This window comes from Pongo abelii, chromosome 8, assembly GCF_028885655.2.
Source record: "Pongo abelii isolate AG06213 chromosome 8, NHGRI_mPonAbe1-v2.0_pri, whole genome shotgun sequence".
Taxonomy (NCBI): Eukaryota; Metazoa; Chordata; class Mammalia; order Primates; family Hominidae; genus Pongo; species Pongo abelii.
The window spans coordinates 821,941-848,364 of NC_071993.2; the positions used below are offsets into that span (position 1 = coordinate 821,941).

Below are 26,424 nucleotides of genomic sequence, written 5' to 3' on the forward strand. Positions count from 1 at the left end.
GCTCCCTCCACTACTGCTTCAGTGGCCGATCCCTTCCCACGAAAACCACACAAGGACCTCTGTGCCCCCAAAGACTTCCTGCCCTCGCCTGCCAGCCTCAGGAGCCACATTCTGACCTCCCCATGCAGGCAGCAAGGCCACGCCACACACGCAGCTGATAACCACAGGACAGACACTGATTAAGTGGTGACTTCACGTGGAGACCTGGGACACTAGGATGGCCAAGACATTCCCATTTCCCTGGACAGGCTTATGTGGTCTAACAAGTCACATGACACACATTAATCTCAATTTATAATTTAATGGAATGCAAAGACTCCCCAAAGAGCCTCGTATTACATAACCTGGAAAGGAGTTAAGAAATAGTCTTGACTAATTCCTTCATTTACAGAAAACCAAAAAGTAGTCTTGCCTAAGATGGCCTAACATTGGCACACTCTGTGGAACCTTGGGCCAACCCCTCTAGGGCAAGGACAGCACAAACCTTTAGGATTCTGGAGCAAATCCCTATTATCTCCTACAGAAAACTTTCTGGAAATAGCTCCTGGCTTTCTCCTGGGGCCTTGCGGAGACTGCAGGCCAGACTATGGGACATGGATGAGTACTGAGCCACAAGTGGGGCATGAGTCCTGACAACCCAACCTCCTGTAGGAACAGGGGGCTTGGTGCTCCTTGTCCTGGATCCATGCCTGTGGCCTCACAGGGAGAGAGGGTCCTGGGCCTGCATTATGGACAGCTACCCCAGTACACACTTGGCTCAGCACCACTCCCTAATAGGGGGTGCTCCCAAAACCCAGGGAGCTGAACTCCCACTCCACTGCGCCAGGATTCAGAAGTAGTGGAAAGGTGGGGCTACAATGGCCCATGAGCAGAGCTAGGGATGCAACCAGATGAGTCTTCAGTGGGACAGGACTCAGCTGGCCCTGGGGACCTGGGAGGGGTGTGAGATGGATGGTGTCAGCACCTGCTTGCCCAGAGGCATTGCCCTGAGCGCTGGACGGAGGGACAGCAGCCACATGGGAAGAGGACACCCTGCAGGACTCAGCACAGGGCATCCCTCCACCAAGGGCAGCCTGCTCGTCACTACCGGCTGGGACGCAGGGGCACCCATCCCTTGGAACACAGTGGTGTCCAGGACACAGACTTCCTGCCATGGGGTCCTATCCCAGTCACCATCAGTGGGCCCAGCCAACACTCCCCACACCCTCACTGGGCTCCACGTAACCCATGTCAGTCCCAGAAGCCCACCTGCAGCCGTAGAACACTGTCAGCTGTCAGTGCCCATCATGCAGAGAGCAGGCTGGCCCAGCCAAGGCTCAGTGACAGGGCCATGGTGGGTTACAGCTCACAAGGGGTAGCAAGGGACCCAGGGTGGTCCCAGCACCATAGAGGAAACATCACTGTGACACCTGTGACTCTGAATGCAGTGGTGTGAAGGCCTGAGACCCTGAAGAGGTGTGCTTCCCCCAGCTGATCCTAACAGTAGCTCCACGAAGGCAGCCACCTGGCGCCTGGGGCTCCTCATGCCATTCAACCCAGCTGGGCCGTGCCCTGCCATGGCCACTATGCAAGGGTAGGGACATGTGTCTGGACTCTGGTAAGGGCTTCTCCAGGACATCTTAGCACTTTGGTCCAATAGAGAAAGTTAATGGAAACAAAACAAACCCTCCCAAAAAGAGGAGGTGGAGGCATGGCTGCTGTGGATCAGGTTCTCAGGGCAAGCAAGGCCTGGCGCACCTCCCTGCGAAACAGCACAAGCTCTTTCTCAAGACAGAGGGAAGGAGGAGGTTACGAAGCTCAGCTCTGGCTTCAGGACCCATTGCAGAAACAGGCTGCAGGAGTTGCATGCGCTTTCCCTGCCCACCGTGCCCGTGCTGGTGCGCGCTTCCTAAACCACTCCCTGCCCACCGTGCCCGTGCTGGTGCGCGCTTCCTAAACCACTCCCTGCCCATCGTGCCCGTGCTGGTGCGCGCTTCCTAAACCACTCCCTGCCCATCGTGCCCGTGCTGGTGCGCGCTTCCTAAACCACTCCCTGCCCACCGTGCCCGTGCTGGTGCGCGCTTCCTAAACCAATCCCTGCCCATCGTGCCCGTGCTGGTGCGCGCTTCCTAAACCACTCCCTGCCCATCGTGCCCGTGCTGGTGCGCGCTTCCTAAACCACTCCCTGCCGCAGTGCTCAGGTCTCAGGTGGGAGGACAGTTGTCCTCCCTTGGTGGGGAGATAGAGGGTCTCCATTGGTGCAAAATCTGCATCTGTCAGGCAAAAGCATAAACTTGTTACAGTTGCATTTGGAAGTTCAAGTATTACTGAAGAGTATCCTGGGTAGACCACATTCGTTAGCAAGCTTTGGACTCTCAGCTTCAAAGCCACCTGTATACATTTTGTGAGGCAGCTGGAATTCAACAAGCCCCACTTTCATTTGCCAGGAAACTCCTTGTGATGCTCTTATGAACAAGGCACACTGAAGAGAACAGGAGGCTGAAGCCGGGGGCCTTGTCCATCTAGTCTGCCTCCTTCCACACCATGCCTACAATTGATGCCCCTCAGAGGGAGCCACATGGCCTTGATGAGTGGGGCTCTGTCCCAGGTCTGAGCCCCAGCTCTGCAGCCCTCCTCCCTCCAAGCTTCTGGGCCTTAAGAACCCCAAACTGAGACCCAGGGCTAGCAACTGCTCCCTGAAGTCACTGACTCTCCATGACATGGTGGGCCCCTTTTGGCTTTGCATCTCCAAGGCCTGTTGAGCCAACCTGATGCCATGTTTCCTGTGAGACACAGCCCAGTGCCAACTCTCCCCGACCATGGTGCCTTCCAATGCCACTGCACAATCCCTGCAGGAACTACTATGTGCTCATTTAATCATTATGGGCAGGAATGAGATGCTTCTGATGCCTCTTCATGCTGAATTCTCACTGCACAGAGCGTGTGCACTGTGGCAGGCAGGAAGAGGAGCTTGCACATCAGGCATGGTGCTGTACACTTTGTATATAGAAAACTCTGAAAAAGCTCAGGAATTTAAGTCACTTGTTTGTCACTTATGAGAGGAAAATCCTGACAGTCCTCATCAAGGCAAGGACTGAGAAGACGAACTGGCCTTATCAACAATGGGCAGGTGCAGTGGCTCATGCCTGTAATCCCACCACTATGGAAGGCTGAGACACGAGGATGGCTCTAGGCCAGGAGTTCAAGACCAGCCTGGGCAACACAGCGAGATCCTGTCTCTACAAAATATTTAAAAACTAGCCAGGCATGGTGGTGTCCATTTGAAGTCCTAGCTTCTCAGCATGCTGAGGCAACAGGATTGCTTGAACCCAGGAGTTCAAGGCTGTAGTCAGTCATGATCATGCCACTGTACCCCAGCCTGGGCAACAGAGTGAGACCCTGTCTTAAAAACAAACAAACAAACAAACAAACAAAAACCTACTACAGGATTGATGCCAAAAAAATATTAAACAAAACCAAAAACAGTGGGCAGGAAGCACAGCTAAGACCCATCCTGGCTAGTTTCAACCCTCCAATGAGATGAGACTTCAGTGCTGATCTGCCTGGTTACCTGCTCCAGGCTCCACCTGCAGTGCCTGGTGCACACCCAGCTGGAGGGCGCCACGCCAGCAGCCATGGGGCAGAGCCTGGACACCGCCCTTGCAGAGAGGCCTGATGAGCCAGGGATGCTGCCAAGAGGAGACTGCAGGCACATGGGATGGAGTCTATGGCTGTTGAGCTCCAATGTTTCTACAAATAATGATCTAAAACAACTACAGTTCTCACTGAATCATTTCATATTCCAAAAAAGATGAAGCCATTTAAGTCTCAGCAATTACATAAAACCCTTTATGTTTATAGCCTTCAATTAGATTTTCTGTGACATATTTAAAGACAATTACAAAACATATCTAAATTAAATAATTTTTAAAATATTAGTTTATGATGTTACACAGTAACTGCTCAACAACTCACCTTCCCCTCCCTAAACCAGGAGAGGATTCGAGACTGCCTGGCTCCACACGCCCAGGCCCAGCCTCTCTCTTGGCATATGCTGAAGAAGGGTTTTGAATCCGTGTTCTAGTTTGACCTGCTTGCCTTGTTTGTGGGCTCCGGACACCATTAATTAATCGATCTGCAGTGAAGTTAAATATTGAAGGACTTTCTAATAACCCAGGTCCCCTCTCTGCACTAGGAATCGCATGCCGCAGATGAGATTTACTAGGATTCCTGTAAATAAAAATGGTTTTATGTGTTCAGTTATAAAACGATCAAGGCATTACATAACATGCATACTGACATGGAACAGCTAAGCTGAAATCTGGTTTCTGTTTAATAAAATATAAAAATAGGATTTGGAATGGTTAACTCCTAACGTATAGGATAATGCAAATCTGTTAACAATGTGCCACCATTATGCTTAGCTGTTTTTTAGTCCAGGCCCAAATTAAAATCAGGCACACCTGATGTGTACAAGTTGCCCAAAGCCTCCTCTCAGAGAGTCTGAGGCAGGCACCCATGCCAGATTGTAGTGCTTAGTCTTTACAGAATGCAGCTGTGTGCTTCAGGTGGCTCTGTCTGCGAGGAGCAGAACTAGTGATCAAAGCTCTCTCATCCCAGCTCCGGAAGGGCAGTAGCGCAAAGACCAACAGTGCTAGGACCGCCCCGGAACTTGCCTGCTTCGAGGAGGATACTGTCTGAGAGAAGTCAGAGGAGATGCCGCAGGCTTGAACGTTGGAGACGTAAACCCATTTATAAATCCAGTATTTGGAAATGGAGTTACCTAGATTCATTTGAAAACAGACAAGTAAATAAACCATAAAACAGACTTCAATTTCATTAATACCAACAAATCTGTGGAAACTGAGGGCATTTCTTGATGTTGTCAGAGTCATGACCCATGTTGAGACATGTATTTTACAATTTTATCACCAATGGGTGCTGTTTAGAAGTAGGCTGGAGCTTTTGTGCATCCTTTCAGCCAATCCTTACAACAATCCGGCGAGGAGAACTGACACATGCGGAAGCTGGCACTGAGAGGAAAGACGTGGTCGAGTGCATGGGCTCCAACAAGTGTTGTAACCATTAGCATGTCAGTCTGATACGACCTCCATCACTGGCAGGAAGTCAACAGTTCTTGATTCCTGATGGCTTTAATACAACTCATCAACATTCTCAATCTCAGGAGCATCTGCACACCCACTATTGCTCACTGGGCTTGATCCAACCACAGCCTGACAGGACCTTTACATTTACCTCGACACAAGTCCTGCTCTGCAGATCAGGGTATTTGCAGATCATCATTATTCCCCAAGTCACAAGGTATGTATGGCATGCAAATATACTAACATAAGATTCAGAAGAAAATTAGAAAGGGTCACAGAACCCCTAAAAGATCTTAAGTAGTTAAAAATATTGAGCATAGAATTTTAAGTATCGACCAACTATTTTTAAAATCTAGACACATACAAAAATAAGATAAAACTTAGTGTTAAAACAGTTCCTTTAAAAACAAACAAACAAACAAAACTCAAGATCATTCATTCCAATTCTCTAGCTTCCAGACCCATGGTTTCCAATACATTCCGAATCACTGATATTTCGCTCCTAATGCTCCTGACGCAGGGCACTTAGTTCCTGAGGGCCTTCCAGTCCACACCCTCAATGTCACTAAAGTGACAGAGATACGCATAGAGCCCTCCTTGTTTGGAGAAAAAGAGAAAGGAAAGGAAAAAAGCAAGTAATTCTCCTTAATTAGAGCTAACTGGAAGATATAACAGAAAAAGAATATTAGAGATAGCTTAGGACCAAAATAAAATCATACAAAAGGGAAGTTAGAATCTCCAATTTGCTACTTGAGAAACTCTTCAATCTGTAAGAATCGGATTCTTTAAAAATACATCACACATGGCCGGGTGTGGTGGCTCATGCCTATAACCCCAGCACTTTGGGAGGCCGAGGGGGGCGGATCACATGGTCAGGAGATCGAGACCATCCTGGCTAACATGGTGAAACCCCATCTCTACTAAAAATACAAAAAAATTAGCCGGGTGTGGTGGCGAGCGCCTGTAGTCCCAGCTACTCAAGAGGCTGAAGCCGGAGAATGGCGTGAAGCTGGGAGGCGGAGCTTGCACTGAGCCAAGATCTGGCCACTGCACTCCAGCCTGGGCGACAGAGCGAGACTCCGTCTCAAAAAAAAAAAAAGAAAAAGAAAATACATCACACATGAAGAGCCATGAATGCAGACCTAGATCTGAGGCTGTAAATCACAGGAAGAGCAATGAGGACTAGTCATTTCCAGCAAGTCATTTTACAGACAGAGCCCTGATATTCCAGTAATTTTGCTCAAGATAAAAAATAAAATTGGTCATATATAAAAAATAAAGTTGATTATTAATGCGTTCCTATTATTACTTGTTGGGGATTAATAGGCACGATCTCTTCAGTTGCAGAACAAGGGACTCACATGTTTTAGCACAAGTAAAAGGCTGCGATGGAGAGCCCCAGTTTCACAGACTCAGAGCACGACCAGCTGTCTGGCACACATCGCAACCTGAACATACAACACAACTCAAGGCCATAAGCTGACCCAGAACCCCAAGGATCCCCGAGAGGGTCAACCATTATTAAAGAAATGGAAGAAACAACTGCTGCAGGAAGAACTAAAAGGACAAGCATGGCAAGCCACCTGCAGCGATGATTCTTCAACACCCAGAGCCTACGGACTAAAGTCTCTCTGAGGTTCTCTCATGATATGCTTTTGGGAAAACGAAGTATTCAGCTATGGGTACACTTTCATAGAATGTGCTACTTCAAAAAGCCAGAAACTTTTCTTACCATTAGGACTTACTCAAAAGAGACAGAAGTAACTTTACCAAAGGTTCTTCTACTGCAGTGGTTCCAGACTCAGGGGGAATTGGGGTCCTCTGAAAATCTCTCCCTGTCCCCACCTGCCCTTCACACGGCCTGAGGAGCTATTTTCTAAATGGAGTATGGTTTCATTTCTCCGCTTAGAAACCTTAAACAACTTCCCACAAGCACTAGGCCAAAGCCCACATGCCTCAGGACAGCTAAGCACCTGCGCAGTTAGGCCTGGAAACTTCCAGCTCGCTCCCCAACTTCCTGCCACCGGTCTACACTTCAGCTCAGACACCCATGAATCCACCACCATCTTCTGTTCATGAAACTTCTTTCTCTTTGATTCCTTCTGAAAAACTCATACTTAACCTGAAAAGCTCAACCTAGATGACAACACAATCCCTGATAAGCCCTGTCAGTGTTCTGGCATTCTGTACATGTGTCTCCTTGGCATGTTTGACTTTTCCAGCCTGAGTTGTTTCATGGACCCGTATCTTTACTTTACGTGTATACAGGCACTTGTTTTCTCAAATTCTCTCTGCTCTGAACCTACCCTCCTTTTCTGCCTGTCAGCAGTGACGTCCCTGCACATCAGGGTGCCTGGCTCCCAGCCATCCGACCCTGAGGACCACCCAGTCTTTCCCTTAGTCCACAGCGAAACCCTGGACATGAACTCTTTTCAAAGTTACTAACTCAATTTCTGCTTTCTGACCATAACCTTCTATGTATGCTACCCTTCAATCTCTCCAATTCCAACTAACCTGCATTGCTACCTCATGCAAACCTCTAGTCCATGAACCCATCTTCACTTCTCAACTAGACTTCAGCTTCAAGGACATGCTCATCCGTGTATTGCTGACTCTCGTGAATCCAATGCCACCAAACTCATGCTAATTCCCACCCAGGACACACTTGATCTTTCAAGCATCTATAGCAGCACACAAAGAGACAATGTCTAGATCCAGTACAGACTTATGAACTCCAACCATAGGCCTTAACAAAGGCCAAGATCCATAAAAATTAATCATGTCGACCAACTCTCACACTGGTGAGAAGTGAGTAAAATAACGCTGGTAAAACAGCAGGCCTTCTCCTTGGCCTTGCTGTCAGAAGCCTATTAAACACCTCTTCCTCCTCAGTTAATCCCCCTTGCATTGTCCTCCGTGTAGGGGACACCAGGTACACTACAGCACTTATCGCCCTCTGTGTCTTGCTAAGAGCTGCATGACAAGAGGGGAGACGGGCTGTGCAAGGATTGTGATCACAGCAATCCAAAGTTCTTTATGCATAAGCTCTGTTCTCAGCTAAATTTAAAATCCCCCACATAACTTGAAGGTCTGTTTTAGTATGTCAGACTGCACACCTATCTGGCTTCCTATTAGATGAGGATTTTAATCCTTCAAATTATCTAGCATAGTGTCTACAACATCAATTCCTAGTAAAGAAATGACGTACCAAGGGTGGGTCAAGATAGCTGTGCGTTGCTGACCACGTCTGGGGCGTGATCAGGCTGTACAGGGGGAACTGCTGCTGGGGGCTGTACATGGGAGGGAAGTAGAACGACGTCGCGTAGCGCTGCTGGGCATACAGGCTCACGTCCAGGGGTCTAAATCCATTCTTTGGCAAAAATGTGTTTATAGCTATTGCCTTTGCTTTTATCCGTGCCTGTTTGAAAATATGTAAGTTTCTATTAGAATACTTAAGAACATCAATTTGCAAATAAACAAAGTATAACCAATGGTCTTGCTTACCTTAATTGGTTTTCCTTGAAAAGTTTTGACTTCTTCTCGAAGGTATTTGTAAGCCTAAGGGCAAAATTAAGTATAAAATTCCATTCGATTAACCTTATGAATAAGAGGCACCAATAGTTCACTCAATAGCTCAAATAGGGAAATACATAATTAAATTATGGTGAACAGAACCTAGGATAATGATTCTTGACACTCCCTGGGTCACAGATCCCTTAAAATAACCTCATAAGGGCTATGGAACATGTATCCCAAATTCTCACAAACAAGATTTGTACACAATTTTGTAAGTATTAACAGATGCCATAGAAGTCTCCCAAAGACCACTGGCTAAGAACCTTGACCTGGTGGAAAATGATGAATACTGAGTTCCTAGTATTAATCCCAATTTCAGATTAGGAGTATGCAGTTCAGGAAATACCAGACAGGAAGGAAAAGGATTAGGATCATAACATCCAAAAGTCATTCTTTACATATCTCCTTGTTCTTCTCCACATTAATTCTACATTAAACCCCTATAAAACTGTGAGGGCTCTGCACCTGATTCAATCTCATCCGACTACATTCGTCAAGCGGGCTGGCAGAGCTCACACTCCACTCCACAAAAATGGTTACTCTATCTTCCGTTCCCCTTTCCCCCTCCATCCAATTAAAACGCATCTTTCAGGTTTCTGTGTTTTCTTTTCTGAACTCCACATATTGTTTATATCATTTAACACTTTATAATACATGTGTTAGTTTCCTCACAAATAAGATGCTTCCCTTAAAGGCAGGAAAACTACTAACTCCTCACGCCTCCTTACAGAGCTTACTTCTCAATACCATTAAAAGCATCTTCCAAAATACAATGAAGTCTGCTGGGAGATGAAGATTAGGTTCAAATTTCCCCCCAAACACTTTGCAAATAGTAAAACTTCTCTGCCCAGATAGAAGAACACAACTGATTTTCCTAGGTTGCTTAGCTTGTTGTCCTTAGAAAGTAAAATCACATGCTTTTTATATAGCTATAAAAATTGTCCATACAAATACACTCATTTAAGTTTCTACAACTTGATTTCCTCTGCAGATTATATGCAAACTTACCATCACAAGTAATCTCAACGCCCAAGTTTAGTCCCAACATGCACTAATACTAAAAACTGGTAAACTATGCAATTCATAGGGTGATGGTGGAAAGAACTTACCTGTTGTGCATCAGCTTCTGTTTCAAATGTAATAAACCAATTATCATTATATGCAAATTCACAGTTTATAAATTTCGGTAAATTATCTCCTTTAAATAGTGCTTCTACTTCCTACAGGAAATAGAGATGTTAGAAATTAATTCTCAACAATGTCAGTTTTTGTCCTCACCAAAAATTTTTTTAACAAATGCATTCTCTTAAGGAACTATCCTTAAACAAACTAATGTACCATGATGCCTAGTAAATCTTTCTTCCAAAAAGGATGAGGGTTCAGCAGGGCTTCCAGAATTAGAATCACAATGCCATAGAGAAAAACAGTCACACAACTTACAGCTTCCCCTACTCTCAAGATACCATTAAGCTAAATTAATGTGAAAACTATCATATCATTTTCTGGGCTGATAACTGCACAACTTTAAAAAAAAAAAAAAAGGCAATTTAAGAAAAAAAAATTGCTTGGACTTCTGCTTCTGGCCATGATGGACTAGATTTACTCCCCCAGATGACTCAATTAAAAAACCAAAGACAAAATACATGAAGAACGGTTTCAGGCCCTGAACCCCAGCGTGTACACGAGTGTGATCCCTGAGAGGGACATGAACGGGGGGGTGGCCCTCAGTGCCTGGGCCGCAGAGCCGGCAGGGTAAGCCTGCAGATGGCCTTCCCCACATCTTCAGCCTGGGAAACAACCGCCTGAGGGATGAGAGGGAACAAGCCCAGGGAAGGCTCACCAAGAGAGGAATGGTTTGTTTTCCCACCAGCCACAGTGGAAAACTCTCCTAAACCCACAGGAGAGCAGGGACAGTGCTCAGAAGGGCACTGCTTCAGCAGTGGGGAAAATGAGCCCTAGAGAAAAGGCTGCTCTGATTCCACCTAGAAAGTTGGTTCCAGGTAACTTAACTGCATTTCAAAACAAAGCTCAAGAATATTTATTAGAATACAAAAATATTCAGTAAAGTAAAATTTAAAACTACGGGCATCTCCTCAAAAATCACAAAGCATGCAAAGAAATAGAAAAATATGACCTATAATGCAAAAGATTAGACCTAGAAATGACAGATATGATAGACTTAATACACATAAAACATTTACTGCATATATATTCCATATCCCATAAAAGGTAAAGACTGAGCATATTAAATACATATGGAAGATTTTTTTTAAGACCAAAATCAAACTTTACTGGAGATGAAAAATACAATGTCTGAAATTAAAACTACACTAAATAAGATTAACAGCTGGCTAGACACTTTCTGAAGAAAAGGACAAAAGGCGGAGGAAAACATTTAACAAAATAATGGCTTGATAAATTTCAGGTACAAGAAGTTTGAAAACTACACCAAAGCACACTGCAATCAACCTGCTTAAAACCAGTAGTAAAATCTTCACAGCAGCCAGAGAAAGACTTATTACATACAGAAGGATGGTGATAAAAACCACAGAAAACGTATACCAGAAGAGAGAGTATCTTTAAAACACAGAAAGGGAGGAAAAAACCCCATCAATCCAGAAACCTATATGCAGCAAAAATACCTTTCATAAATAAAGGTGAAATAAGATTTTCCCAAACATACTAAAGCTGAAAAAAACTCATCATTGGCAGACCTGTACAAGACATGCTAAAGGAATGTCCAGGCAGAAGGAAAGTCCAGATTGACATAAAGGAATGAGAAGCACTGTAAATGGCAAATACTGAATAAATATAAAACACGTTTTTCTTATTTTTAATCCCTTTTTAAAAATGACTTGTTTAAAGCAAACATAACGATGATGTATTGTGAGGCTTATGACTGTGTAGAATTAGAATGTGTGACAACAGCACAGGCTAGAAGTGGAGAATGGGACAGCATGGCTGTAAATGGGACAGCATGGCTGTAAGGTCAAGAGGCATGGTGCTCTGTGAATTACACGGACTCTAGTAAAGTTAGAGGGTCAGCTAAAAACCCTAAAGAAAGGGGGTCCAATATTTTGGCTTCCCTGGGACACATTGGAAGTAGAAGAATTGTCTTTGGCCACACATAAAATACACTAACACGATAGCTGATGAGCTTTTAAAAAAAAAAAAAACCTCATAATGTTTGAAGAAAGTTTACGCATTTGTGTTGAGCTGCATTCAAAGCCGTCCTGGGCGGCATGCGGCCCACGGGCTGGAGAAGCATGCCCTAAAGCACCACTAAAAAACAGAAACAAAGAGTTATACCTATTATGCCAAAAAAGGAGATAAAAACACACATTTAATCCCAAACTAAAGGAGGGGAAAGGGAAAGAAAATAAAGAAGAGAAGAGACAAAACAGAAAACAAACAGCAAGATGATCAATTTAAATTTAATCACATCATTACATCATTAACCTCTTAAATGTAGATGGGCTACACTCCCAATTAAAAGACAGAAATTGGGCCGGGCGCGGTGGCTCACGCCTGTAATCCCAGCACTTTGGGAGGCCGAGGAGGATGGATCATGAGGTCAAAAGATCGAGACCATCCTGGCCAACATTGTGAAACTCTGTCTCTACTAAAAGTACAAAATTAGCTTGGCATGGTGGCGCATGCCTGTAGTCCTAGCTACTCGGGAGGCTGAGGCAGGAGAACCACTTGAACCCGGGAGGCGGAGGTGGCAGTGAGCTGAGATCACACCACTGCACTCCAGCCTAGCAACAGAGCAAGATGCCATCTCAAAAAAAAAAAAAAAAGACAGAAATTTTCAGATTGGATATGAAAAGCAAGACCCAAATTATACACTGCTCAAAGAAATCCACTTTAAATATGAAAACACAAATGGGTTGGTTAAAAGAGGATAGAAAAGACATACCATACTAATGTCAATCAAGGAACGTGAGAGTGGCTATATTCACACCAGATTCCAGAGGAAAAACAGCAACAAGGAAAAACAGGGCCATTCCATAAAAAATTACTAGCCAGGTACACTTCAAAAAGTACAAAAGGGATTTGACAACCAAATGAACTACAAAAACAGTTTCCAGGGATTCTAATGCCCTATGTTGTTGTCCCATCACTGGTAAATGCTTACTGGTTAAAAGATAAAACACATCAATGCGAAGTCATACTTGACTAACGGTAAATTAGGATTATGACTTTTAAAGTCAAACAATAATACTTTAAGGCCACTAGACTATGAGTCTACTAGTGGCAAGAATGGTTGACTCCTCTGCCTCTGGGAAAATCCTATTTTTAAGAAAATCAGAATCAGTATTTAAAATGTACTAATCACTGACAAATACCTAGTGACATTTAAAGAAGAATTTTCTGGAAACTCCTAGCCTACATTTCTAAGACCCAGTAGAAGGGCTCTATAATAATTATAGAGTCCTTGGGAACTTATGTTCTTACGTGGATTGTTTTAGGCTACTTATTTTCCTTCCTTTTTTTCCCCAACTTTTAATTTATCAAAGAGTTTCCTTTAAACTTTCTCTCTTAAGACTTTCATTGCTCAAGTTTTACAACAGACATAAGGTCAGCAGTTTTGAATAATATAAATACTCCAAAATCAATGTCTACTGCTAAATGCAGAAAATTCTCCTTGGTTAAAGTTTTACAAACATTTCAAGTCTTAAAAATTAGGATCTATGTTTTAAATATTACTTTGCGTTAATACAGATGTCCAAATTAATCATAAGAAATATGCTGGTCCTCGGCTGGACACGGTGGCTCACACCTGTAATCCCAGCACTTTGGGAGGCAGTAATCCCAGCTACTCGGGAGGCTGAGGCAGGAGAAGCACTTGAACCCAGGAGGCGGAGGTTGCAGTGAGCCGAGATGGTGCCACTGCATGCCAGCCTGGGTGACAGAGCAAGACTCCATCTCAAAAAAAAAGAAAAAAAAAAAAAAAGAAAGCAAGAAATATGCTGGTCCTTCATATTCAGACCCTTAATAAAAATAGGAGGAAAAAATATAATCCTAAATTCTTTTTCTCCACATACTACAATATAGAACTAGTAAAGACAGGCTAAGTTGAACAGAAGGTAAAACTTGCTAGAATAAGACCATACTTATATGAGAGTAACAGAATTTCTTACGCTAGGCAGAGAGCTTTGTTGGAATCCTGCCCTTTGTCACATGACAGGGTTGTTTTCCTTAAGAAACTCTCACACACACTAACCCACTCGGACTGAAAAGCCTGAGCCGCAATGTCCATTTCCTCTGCAGAGAAGGTGTGTGGAAAGAGGTAGCATGAATGACGAGGCGGAAATCATGTGAGAGATGAGACCAACAACAAACCCAGGCTTCCTGTGTTCTGCGAGTCCCCAAAGCAGGCAGATTCCATTTTCTGAGGTAGGATAAACTAAGTTGCCAGCACCTTCTACAAAGACTTTACTTCATGATCTCAAGGTGTGACCATCAGTGTGTTTACTACACAAAGCAACTCAGTTTAGGCATCTGGACAAATAGTAGATTTTATAGCAACACATAACAGTAAATGGCTTTTCATTACTTTTAAGCTATCAGATACTGTGGTTCCCTAAAATTACTGCACCAGTCGGGTGGATCATGAGGTCAGGAGTTCTAGACCAGCCTGGCCAAGACGGTGAAACCCTCTACTAAACATAGAAAAATTAGCTGGGCGCAGTGACAGGCGCCTGTAATCCCAGCTACTCGGAAGGCTGAGGCAGGAGAACTGCTTGAGCCCGGGAGGTGGAGTTTGCAGTGAGCCGAGGTTGCGCCACTGTACTCCAGCCTGGGCAACAGAGCAAGACTCCATCTCAAAAAAAAAAAAAAAAAAATTACTGCCCAAGTTACCAGTTCTCTAAGAGTGGCCATGCTGGCTTGGACCAGGCCACACTGGTGGCTCAGGGAGTTATTCACGATGCCCCTTTGTCATAAAAATACTTGTTTTGAAAAGTTATTTATCACAAAAGTGCTCTTTTTCATTATTTGTGGGTTTACTAATCTTATTTTTAAATAAATATTTAAATGTGTTATTTTTAATTTCTAAATATAGAAATGCATAAACCTTCACTATCTAATTATAAGGAGTACTGAGATCAAAAGGTTTGGGAATCATTCCCTCCTACTCTGTAGCTCAGTGTGTGTAAATCCTGGGAAAACAGTGTTAATGTAAGTATTCATTCTAAAAAACACACAGCCCAAAAAAACACAAAAGTAAAAAAAAAATCAAAACCAACAAAGACCTTTGGGAAAATGTCCAAGTAACCTTCAGAGGAGAAATTACTTACTTCCACAGGGGTAGATTCAGATATTTCACGCAATATTACTATGCAGCGATTTTGATTTGGCCTTACTTTTTCTCCCTTTTCATCCACTTGGACTAAAGGTAAAGCTATAAAGAGAAGAAAAGTCAGTGGTGAAACAAAAATATTAAAATATGATATGCCAGTGGAATGTGTTACATTATACTCATATATTACTAAATAAGCTAAAGAAACCTGCAAATGGGCAAACTGTCAAAAATTCTGCTAGTTAACACAATCCAAAGGTTTTAAACCAATCTCACATGTTAGATTTTTCAAAACTAAGGAATATGGACATTTAAAATCCCGCAAGAGCCATAATGTATGTAACACTATGAAACAAAGGTTCTGAACAGCTCAAAAAAGCAGACGAAAATACAGGGTTAATGGCCTTCTCCTTTCCACAAGTACCTGAAGTGAAATAATCTTGTCTTATAACTTGTTTCTGTGTGCCCTTCCCTGGCTCCCTGATGATCATGTCTCACCTAACTGTCGTGCATCGTTTACATCAGGATGCTCATGTGACTACAGTAATAGGCCTAATTTAGATTTTGCCAGTTTTTACATAAATTGTGTTTTGGTGTCACATCTATGAAATTACGCAACGCGCAGATTCGAGTCACAGCAAGTAATGATCACAATTAGGGCTCAGAGGTGCCCACCGTCACAAAGACACAAATCACCAGCATCAGGATGAAAGAGGCAACATCATTACAGGTTCTATCAACAGGAAAAAGATAACAATGGAATATTATGAAAAAGTTCACACTAAGAAATTACATGAAACAGAAACATTCCTTAAAAGACATAAACCACCAAAGCTCACCCTACAAGAAAGGTAACTGGTGCATGACTGTAACTTAGTTTTTATATCTTAATCTGACAAAAGATCATAAAGACTCGTATGCTGAAAACTGCAAAACACTGCCAGAAGAACATTTTAAAGACCTACGTAAAGACATATTCTGTGCTTGTGGGTTGTAAAGCTTAACACTGGTAGAATGGGTAAATTCTTCTCGAGTGAATTTACAGAATCAATGCAATCCCAATAAAAACACCAACAGGACTTTTTGAAAAATTGTAATGATGATTCTAAAATTCATATAAAAATGCAAAACATTTAGAAGAGCCACAACAAAGCTGGAGGTTCTGAACCTACTTTAAGACTTACTATAACGTTACAGTGATCAAGACACTGTAGTGTTAGCATCAAATCAGACAAGTAATCAAGGGAATAAAACACACGTTTCAGAGAGACCAACACCCACGTGCACGGGCAGTCAACACGACAAGGCCCCAGACACGTGGGGTGCTGCAACAGATGCACATAGGATCCATACCCCACACCATGTACAAACATCAGCACAAAACAGATCACAGACTCAAATGTTCAAATGTAAAACATAAAACTAATAAAAGGAAAACTATTATAACCTTGGACCAAGCAAAGATTTCTTAGGTACAACACCAAAAGCAAGATCTGTAGCAGGAAAAAAATTTACAAATTGGACTATATAAAAAATGTCTACTTCTGCTTCTCAAAAGACACTGGTAGAACAAAAAAAAAACAGCTGTACACTGAGACAGCATATGTGTGATAAGGACTTGTATCCAGAATACCTGTAATACATATTCAAGTGTACACACACATCACTGACAATGTGACTGTGGAGCAAAGGAGCATCTTTTCAACAAGTGCTGCTAAACCACTCGACACCCACATGCAGAAAATTAATCTAGGTGCAGACCTGGCACCACCATTCATAAAAATTAACCCCAAATGGATCATGGACCTAAGTGTAAAATGCAAAACCTGAAGTCCTAGAAAACATAGGAGAAAATCTAGAAGACCTTGGGTCTGACAATATTTTCTTAGATACCACACTAAAGGCATGACCCATGAAAAAATTTCATTAACATTTAAAACTTCTGCTTTGTGAAAGGTGACATCGACAAGATGAGAAGCCACTGACTGATGGAAAATAGTTGCAAAAGACATATCTGATAAAGGACTGTTAACATCAAAATGCACAAAACTTAAAAACTCAACAATAAGAAAATGAACAAGATTAAAAAATGGGCAGAAGACCTGGACAGACACTTCACAGAAGATTTACAGAGGGCAAATCTACATATGGAAAAACGCTTCACATCATATGTCATAGGGAATGCAAATTAAGACATCAATGAGATGTCACTGCATACCTGTCAGCATGGCAAAAATCAAAAACAATGACACCAACAAATGCTGCTGAGGATGTGGAGCAACAGGAACTCTCATTCACTGCCAATGGGAATGCAAAGTGGTACATCCACTTTGGGAGACACTTTGGTGGCTTCTTACAAAACAAACAATATTCTTAGCATATGATCTGGCAATTGTGCTCCTTGGTATTTATCCAAAGGAGCTAAAAAATTATGTCCACGCAAAATCTGCATACAGATGTTTATAGCAACTTTACTCTTAACTGCCAAAACTTGGAAGTCATCAAGATGTCCTTCAGTGGGTAGATGGATAAACAAACTGTGGGACATCCAGACAATGAACTATTATTCAACACTAAAAAGAAATATGTATCAAGCCATGAAAAGACATGGAGGAACCTTCAACATATATTGCTAAGTGAAAGAAGCCAATCTGAAGAGGCTACATCCTATAGGATCCAACTCTAGGACATTCTGGAAAAGGCAAAACTACAGAGGCAGTAAAAAGATCAGTGGCTTCCAGCGACTGGGGGAGGCAGGGATGCATGGGTGGAGCTCAGAAGATGTTTAGGTCACTAAAATTACCCTATATGATACTGTAATGTCAGTAAAATTACCCTGTATGATACTGTAATGGTAGATAATGACCCTACACGGTTGTCTGAACCCACAGAATACACAATACCAAGTGAACCCTTATGTAAACCGTGGACTCCAGGTGATAATGATGTGTCAGTGTTGGTTTCATCAATTATAACAAATGTTCCTCTGCTGCGGAATGTTCATATGGGAAGAGGCCATGCATGTGTACAGGGGATATCATGGGAGATCTCTGTACTTTGCTCACAATTTTGCTGTGAATCTAAAACTGTTATAAAAAATAAAGTCTCCTTCTAAAGAAAGGACTCAATTGTTAATAAAACTAATAAAGTATGTGTGGGACATCTAAATAGACACTACTGCAAAGAAGAAAAAGGAAGGCAAATAAGCACATTTAAAAAATGCTCAACTTCATTAATTAGAGAAATAGATGTTAAAACCTCAACAAGATATCACTATATAGTTATTAGAAAACATAAAATTAACATGATTGCATACCAAGTGTCAGAAGGATATGGGGCAACTGGAGCTCTCATCCCTGCTGGTGGTGGCCAACCATAAAATGGTCCAACCACTTTGGAAAACAGGCAGGCGGTTTCACAGTTAATCACACACCTAACCACACAATCCAGACATTCCACTTGGGGCTATTTACCCAAAAGAGAGGGAAGCACATGGTCACACAGAGACTTTTACACAAGTGTCCACAGCAATTTGTAGTGGTCAAAACCTGGCAATAACCTAAATGTCTATAACTGGTAGGTGCATAAACCAACTGGGAATATCCATTTGAGAGAATACTTCCCAGCAAAAAGAAGCAATCACCTACTAATCCAGTAAACAACAATAGTTACGCCAGACCAAAAGAAAGTGATATTGCATAATTGACTCCATTTACATCAAATTTGTAAACACTGCAAGCTAATCCGTAGTGACAGGAAGCAAATCAGTGGTTGCCTGGGGAGGGGGTAGAGGAAGCTTGGCGGGGGTGGGCTGTGATGGCTGTTTGGTATCGTGATTGTGGTAGTTTCATGGGTGTATAAATATGTTAAAACTTACCAAATGTACACTTAGAATGCATAATTTATGGTATGTAAATTCTACCTCCATACAGGCAGGGGTGACACCCTCTGCACTTCATGCCTCACCCAACTCAGCTGCCCCCATGACGTGACACTGAATGATGAGCTTCAATCCCATTCATGCTTTCACACCATCTACGTGCTCCTCTGAACCCACAAAAATTCCTGTGCTTCAGCTTTACACACCCCCAAGCTTTATATACATGGTACCACCTTGCACAAATTTGGAAATATGCTTTTATAAACATTATAATTTTAAAATTTATTCTTGTTGGAATATGTAGGCCTAGCTCACTGTAACAGCTCTGGTACTCACTGTGTGTATATAACACAATGTATTTATTCTGGTGACAAATATTTTAGCATGTCTTTTTAATTAGCAGTTTTAGTTATATTAAGGGTAAAAACAGCACTTGACAGACATACTGGGACATGCGCTGTATGTTTATTGTGATATTAAAAATAATCTAGAAATGTAACTTATACAACTTAACACAAGAGCTGCAGTACTCAAAGGAAAATCATTCAGACAATCTTGAGTTTAATTTTTAAAAAGATAAAATTAAATATTCATCAAATATCTGCTGTGTGTCTGAGTCTCTGCTAGGTATTTTGGGCACAAGATTTAAACATAAGATGAGGACACGCATGGTGGCTCACACCTGTAATCTCAGGACTTTGGGAGACTGAAGTGGGCAGATCACTTGAGGTCAGAAGTTTGAGACCAGCCCTGCCAATGTGGTAAAACCTCGTCTCTACTGAAAGTACAAAAAATTAGCTGGGCGTGGTGGTGCATGCTTGTAATGCCCAGCTACTTGGGAGGCTGAGGTAGGAGAATTGCTTCAACACAGGAGGCAAAGGTTGCGGTGAGCTGAGATGGCACCACTGCACTCCAGCCTTGGCGACAGAGTGAGATTCCATCTCAAAAATAAATAAATTCATTCATCCATTCAACTTAATTTTAAAAAAAAGTAAGATGAGAACTTTGCTCCTGTGGACCTATTTATGACATTTTCATCCTCTTAGGAGCTACAATGAATGCAATAACTTGCTAACTATATTCTTATCACATAGGTTCTTACAAAGGCATGTACATTTCTGTCGAAAAATCGAGTGAAAAAAACAAAATGAGAAACTAAAGAGCTGAGTGCAAATAGATAAAAGGTAAGTCATAAAAAAGGCTGGAGGAGATGGGACGAAATAGGTGACAAGGCTGCCCTGGATCGCCTATGGGCAGGCGGGCTCTGTTACGCAACCACACAGAGCAATTTAATATCCTCATGGTTGGTGGAAACGACCCCTTGCCAGTAACAATCAACTGAGAAATCATCCCAGTGGGGCAGCAGCGTTTGCAAGGTCTGTCCTAAAAGGAATAACTAAACCTGAAACTCCTAATCATAACCAAAAAGACTTCAGAGTATAAACAGGGACAAGAATGCTGCTGGCCTTTCAAAGATGGGGCCCAATACAGCTGGCACAGACAACAGCTTCTGTTCTGCATGATGACACCAGGGAGCACGGCGCCATCCTGGGAGACAGCAGTGCCACTCTCAGAACTCACAGTCAATGGTAATTATGTTTGCCAGTTTCTTCACTGTCTCCAATAATTTAATAACCCATGCTATTTGTCTAAAAACAGAAAAATATAAAACTTTTATTTGTGAAAAGAAAAGCCAACTAAGTTCTAACATAAGATGCTCACTTTTTTATACTACTGTAAAGTCACGTTCATACAAGAAAAAAAAAAACCTGCACAGACTGTCGTCAGTACAGTTAAGCCAGGGACAATGTGAAAACCCTTCTATGTGAGTGTAGGCAGTGGACTTAATTGAGACTTGAAGTCAGGCTTAGCAATGTCCAATCACTCAAAACTATGTAGGGGGCACCATCCGCACTTAATGCTTAAACACTGATGTTGCCAAACTTCAAAGAAACAACTTCACTCACAACATAATTTTTTTTTTTTTTTTTTTGAGACGGAGTCTATCTCTGTCGCCAGGCTGGAGTGCAATGGTGTAATCTCAGCTAACTGCAACCTCCGCCTCCTGGGTTCAAGCGATTTCCCTGCCTCAGCCTCTCAAGTACCTGAGATTACAAGCACGCAGCACCACGCCCAGCTAATTTTTTGTATTTTAGTGGAGACGGGGTTTCACCATGTTGGCCAAGACAGTCTCAATCTCATGACCTCATGATCTGCCCAACTCGACCTCCAAAAGTGCTGAGATTACACGCGTAAGCCACCACACCGGGCCCACAACATAATGTTAAGAAAAATTGCAATAATTATTTCATCCAAACATAAACAGGAAGTTGCAATTTGAAAGAAACACCTTTAGTGGCAAAACTGTAACTAAAATGTATTTTACTTTAACTATAAATGTTATTTTTATTTTGTTTTTCACGAATGAAACAGCTATCTTTAAAATTCCCATTAACAAGATTCTTTTCTACTTCATATGTCCCAAAACTTGTCTGAGGTTTCATAATGGGTTCAACTGGCATTCCCAGGGACTATCAGGCACTACTCCAGAATTATTGGACCTGGGCAGAAAGGAACGGAAGGCCACAAAAGAATCTGATTCGCCATCAAGGACCTTAACGTTTGACGGCTACAGATTTAAAGGTTCACGCTGATAAGACAAATACTCTAAGGACAAGTATTATTAATTTAAAATCGTCATTTACTTACATCTTAGCACTTCCACAATCAAGTCCACATCAGTGCTGAGCTTCTTGATGTGGTCGAGGTTAGCCACCGTTGTGATTGGCACATACTGGTCACTATCCATCTGTGATATAAGATACATGTCACTAGCAAGGTTCTCCCTGTTGAAAGAAAACAATCTCTTTTAATCAACATTTCTTTAAAAGGAAGTTTCACCTACTGTAATTTCAGTTTCACAAGAGGCGTGAGTGTGGCATGGTATTGCTTTGGAGTTAAATCTCAGCCCAGGACCCATCTGTTATTTGCTATCTCTCCAGCCTCAGGTAAATTTTTTCAAAATCTCAGCCTTGGAGAGGCAGGGAGTGCAAAAGTAAAAGTATACTGCACTTTCTACAATCAAAATTCATGAGAAGATGGTTATTTTTAAATAAGATGTAATTATTTATAGCTGTCATTTTTGTCCTAAGAAGTATCTGAAGAGTTTATTAAAAATACATACAATTTTGTTAGGCTGGGCACAGTGGCTCACGCCTGGAATCCCAGCACTTTGGGGGGCCAAGGTAGGCAGATCACCTGGGCTCAGGAAGACCAGCCTGACCAACATGGTGAAACCCCATCTCTACTAAAAATACAAAAATTAGCCAGGCGTGGTGGCGGGCAGCTGTAATCCCAGCTACTCGGGAGGCTCGGGCAGGAGAATTGCTTGAACCCAAGAGGTGGAGGTTACAGTGAGCCAAGATCGCACCACTGCACTCCAGCCTGGGCGACAAGAGTGAAACTCCATCTCAAAAAAAAAAAGAAAGAAAAAAATTTAAAGTAAAGAAATCCAGCTCAACGAACAAGAAAGGAAAACATAAAAAGGCCAGGATAAGGTCATACCCAAAATTCCTCCCATAGACTCCAGAACACTCACTAGAGGGCCTCTATCCAGCCCTGGCTTCCCAGCAGCCAGAATTAAAAAGAAGGAAACAGTAACTTTACCCACAAAATCCAAAGGCAAGCCACAAATCATCAGCAGTTTGGGCCAAGATGAGCTATTTTTCTGGTGTTTTGGCCAAAGATCAATGTTTCCTGTGAATTCTCAAGGCATCATGTAATGTAGTGAACAAGGCCCTAAGAAACATTTCAAAACTGAGCACAGTGCTGGGTTCCTGGGGCCTCTGCTCAGTGTCCCTCGGTGAAGGCCCATGACTGCCGATCAAACAGAGGCCATGCAGGAGGAGGCCCTGCTCCACCCTCATCTCGGCCACCTTCCAGGTGTAGCTGATTCTGGCCCCATGGAGCTACAGATGGGTGTGAGTGGCAGAGAGCTCACACTTGTGCTCCACTAGGGTGTTCCACTGGTGCCCCTGCACCTTTTGCGTCTACTGTGTCATGGTGCGGTATGCTCAGACTCCAAACGTGGAACAGCATGGGCATGGGGAGGAGGCCAGCAGAGCCCCTCACACCTCCACCTCATACACCCCACAGGCTTCAAGGAGCCCCTAGCAGACACCTGTGTGGAATCCTCAGGGCTCCAGAGAAAACACTTGGAAAATCATCATCGACAGAAAACCTTATACACAGCCAATCGGTTGTTGTCATACTCAGAGAAATTACATCAAACCCAATCCCATCTTCCTTTATGTCCAGTTCTGCCATTGGAACTTTAAAGGTTTTACTAAGAAAAGGGTATTATTCAGGGGAAAGAAAAATGATTAAAAATGAGTGTTATATAAATAAAACAACTTGCTATCTCAGTGTCTGGTGTTTTCAGAAACAACGTGCCACATTTGTTCTCAAACTTCAGTGTGATGAAGTCTGATTCAGGAGCACAGGGCGGGCAGGCACTTTAGACGCATTCCAGACAGTGACCACCAAGATCACTGGGGACCACAGACATGAAGGTTACGTTCCATTCTCAAATGTCAAAAGATTGTTATTACTCAATATTCCAGGTCTTAATACACATATATATGGATATGAGTAGATACTCCTTCATAAAATATCACATTTGTATATACTTTAACTATTTGCACAATACCAGAAATATCAGGTACTAGAAAAACCACCACCAGCCTTACCTAGATAAGCAGAATTCCAATGTTTTTTTAAGTACTTCTCGGGGGTCTTCCTGGCTTTCTGGTTGAGACTCATTTCCTCCTACATAAAAGTAATAATCAACTTAGGAAAACCGGCTTAAAATTTAGGAAGCAGATAATTCAGTACAGCAGTTCTAATGCTTTCAACTTATGTTCTGACACAACTACATAAGTGTATACTAAGTAAGAAAAATGCTACTTTACCTATCAAAAAAGTAAATCACGCAAAAAAAACTATCCCTTTATCCCCCAAAACAAAAACAGCACAGTTTAGAAAAATAATCTAAGTCTCATTAGCAGAGTTCAGCAGGGGCTTTTTCTATCAGAAATGACAAGTGTAAGCTTAGTTAATGCCTTGTCTCACTGCAAAAAGAATTTTCAAGTAACCTACACAAACACAAACCCTAAACAATAATAAAATACAGAGGAAAAAATTAAAACAACAACAACAAAGATAACCAGCAAAAAACCAAGGCTGGAGATCAAACAGGCTCTAGGACTAGACAGTTTCTACAACAGAGGCTTCAATTCGCCTTCCAACTTCCAGAGTCGAAGGAACAAGTGAGAACTGTCATGTTACAGAATTCCCATAAGAGAATGATAAATAAACCAGATCTTCGAGAGGAAACAAAAGCTGGTTCTAAATCCTGGAAGAAATTTCTGAGAAGATGCCAGAGGGCATGGTGTGTGTGGTCACAGGCAGCATAGGGCTGTGAATTTGGAGCTCTAGAAGACAGAGCTGGTCTCTGGACACTGCATAAACAGGTATTTTAATAATGTTGAGATGACAGGCACTGAAATACTAAGAACTAAGTTTTTTCCTACATTCCTATATAAATTAGCATGGTACAATCATATAAGAGCCATGCTAACACAAGAGACACTTGTATCTTAAAAGTCAAAGTTAAAGACCATGAAAAGGCAAAGACAAAGTGGGGCGTTCAGGACAAATGAGAGAGACAGAGAGTTTGTATGGTGTTATACAATGAGCTTAGTAAAAATCCACCCCCATCAGCAAAAAGAAACCAAAACTGCTAAAGTAACCATAACACACAACCAAACCATGGGACTCAATGAGACTGAAAATGGAAAATTGAAAACACAACCTGATGCCACTGTCCATCTAGACTAAGGTGTCTCCGGGTCACTCATCTAAATTCACACTCCACTCCCCATGTTTAATAGGTATTTACTAAATATTTCCATGTGCCAGGCACTATGGCAGGCTCTGTGAATTCAGCCTGAATAAGGCAAAGCCTGTGCTCTCGTGAAGCCAACACTCTAGTGGGAGAGGCAGATAACAGACAGTTAACCAGTAACTACAGTAACTATACACATCACGTCAGACAGAAACGGACACTGAGGAAACAACCCAGGATGAGGGGCAGCAAGGCCTGGTGCCATCCAGACAGGAAGTGCCATGTGATCTGATAGAGGAGGGGTGGGGCACGCAGGAAGGTGGGAAGTGTGTTCTAAGTGGGGAGCCTCAAGCACAGGGGTCCCAAGGTGGGGCCTCTCAAGGGGTAGAGTCCAGCAGTAGGAGGCCAGCACAGCTGAGAAGACGGGTGACAGACACAGTAAGAAATGAGGTCACAGAGGCTGGTGTGTGTGAGTGGGATCAAGGAGGACACTAAAGAACCCTAAACGTAATAGAAAACCAATTCAAGGCTAACATTTTGAAAATCTCTCTCTGGTTCCTGTAGACAGACTGTGCAGGCACCAGCTGGAAGCTAATGCAATCATCGAGGACAGGGCACTAGGGAGGACTCTCCAAGTGACAGATGATGCCAAAGCCACTAGGGAGGGAAGAAAAGCAGCCCAGGACTGAACCCGGGACACTCCCACCTTCAGCAGGAGGCAAGCGCATGAGGGCCAAGGACACAGGCCCACAGCCAGCAAGGTGGGAAGACCACTAGGATACTGGGAAGTCAGGAGCCAAGAGAATCATCCACTATAACATGACACAGTAGAGCCAGGTAAGTTAAGAAGTTGAAACTAACTACTAGATCTGGCTGCACCGGGGTCACTAAAGAGCTCGACAAATGCTGCTTAGGACAGCTGTCTACCTGGACTGCACTCAACAGGGAATGGAAACAAGCAGACCTGGACTGCACTCAACAGGGAATGGAAGCAAGGAGATGGGACAGCAAGCAGACAGCTGCAGTGTTCTACAGTGGAAGATGGGCTGCCCGGGGTGGCTTCACCTAAGATGAGAGATAATACCACCTTAGAAAGATGGGGAGTGACCCAACTATGCAAGAAACGCCTGGCACTGCAGACAGAGCAGACTGAGGAACAAAGACAATGACAAGTGAGACGGGCTCTCAGGGAGACTGGAGGTTGGGCACACGGTGTTGGTAAGACGAAGGCCATCTGCCGCCAGGTAGATGGAGTCACAGGGGCTAGGTTAACTTTCCCTTTAAAACCACCAAGAAACCAAATAAGACAGATGAAATGACAGTTTTCCAGATGTGGGACATAGAGCAACAAAGGACATGGATTCCTATGTGACATGAAACTTTTTTCTTTTTTTTTTTCCGAGACGGAGCCTTGCTCTGTCACCCAGACTGGAGTGCAGTAGCGCGGTCTTGCAACCTTGCCTCACTGCAACCTCCACCTCCCGGGTTTAAGTGATTCTCCTACCTCGGCCTCCTGAGTAGCTGGGATTACAGGTGCACACCACCAGGCCCGGCTAATTTTTTTTGGTATTTTTAGTAGAGACAGGGTTTCACCATGTTGGTCAGGCTGGTCTCGAACTCCTGACCTCGTGATCCGCCCACCTCGGCCTCCCAAAGTGCTGGGATTCCAGGCGTG

The 26,424-nt window shown here is 43.0% G+C and overlaps 1 protein-coding gene across 4 annotated transcripts in view; it reads right to left on the reverse strand.

The window, feature by feature from the left end:
• The window catches only part of LARP4B (La ribonucleoprotein 4B), a 124,505-nt gene that overhangs the window by 11,630 nt on the left and 86,451 nt on the right, over positions 1–26,424 (reverse strand). For all 4 annotated transcript variants that reach the window (XM_063727457.1, XM_024253587.3, XM_054523130.2 and 1 more), the window contains exons 6-13: positions 23,593–23,671; positions 21,554–21,690; positions 14,963–15,066; positions 9,770–9,880; positions 8,589–8,642; positions 8,293–8,502; positions 4,656–4,762; positions 3,955–4,209 (exon numbers count right to left, since the gene is read on the reverse strand). In XM_063727457.1, coding sequence (XP_063583527.1) covers positions 3,955–4,209; positions 4,656–4,762; positions 8,293–8,502; positions 8,589–8,642; positions 9,770–9,880; positions 14,963–15,066; positions 21,554–21,690; positions 23,593–23,671 — 1,057 coding nt within the window. The remainder of the gene's footprint in view (positions 1–3,954; positions 4,210–4,655; positions 4,763–8,292; positions 8,503–8,588; positions 8,643–9,769; positions 9,881–14,962; positions 15,067–21,553; positions 21,691–23,592; positions 23,672–26,424) is intronic.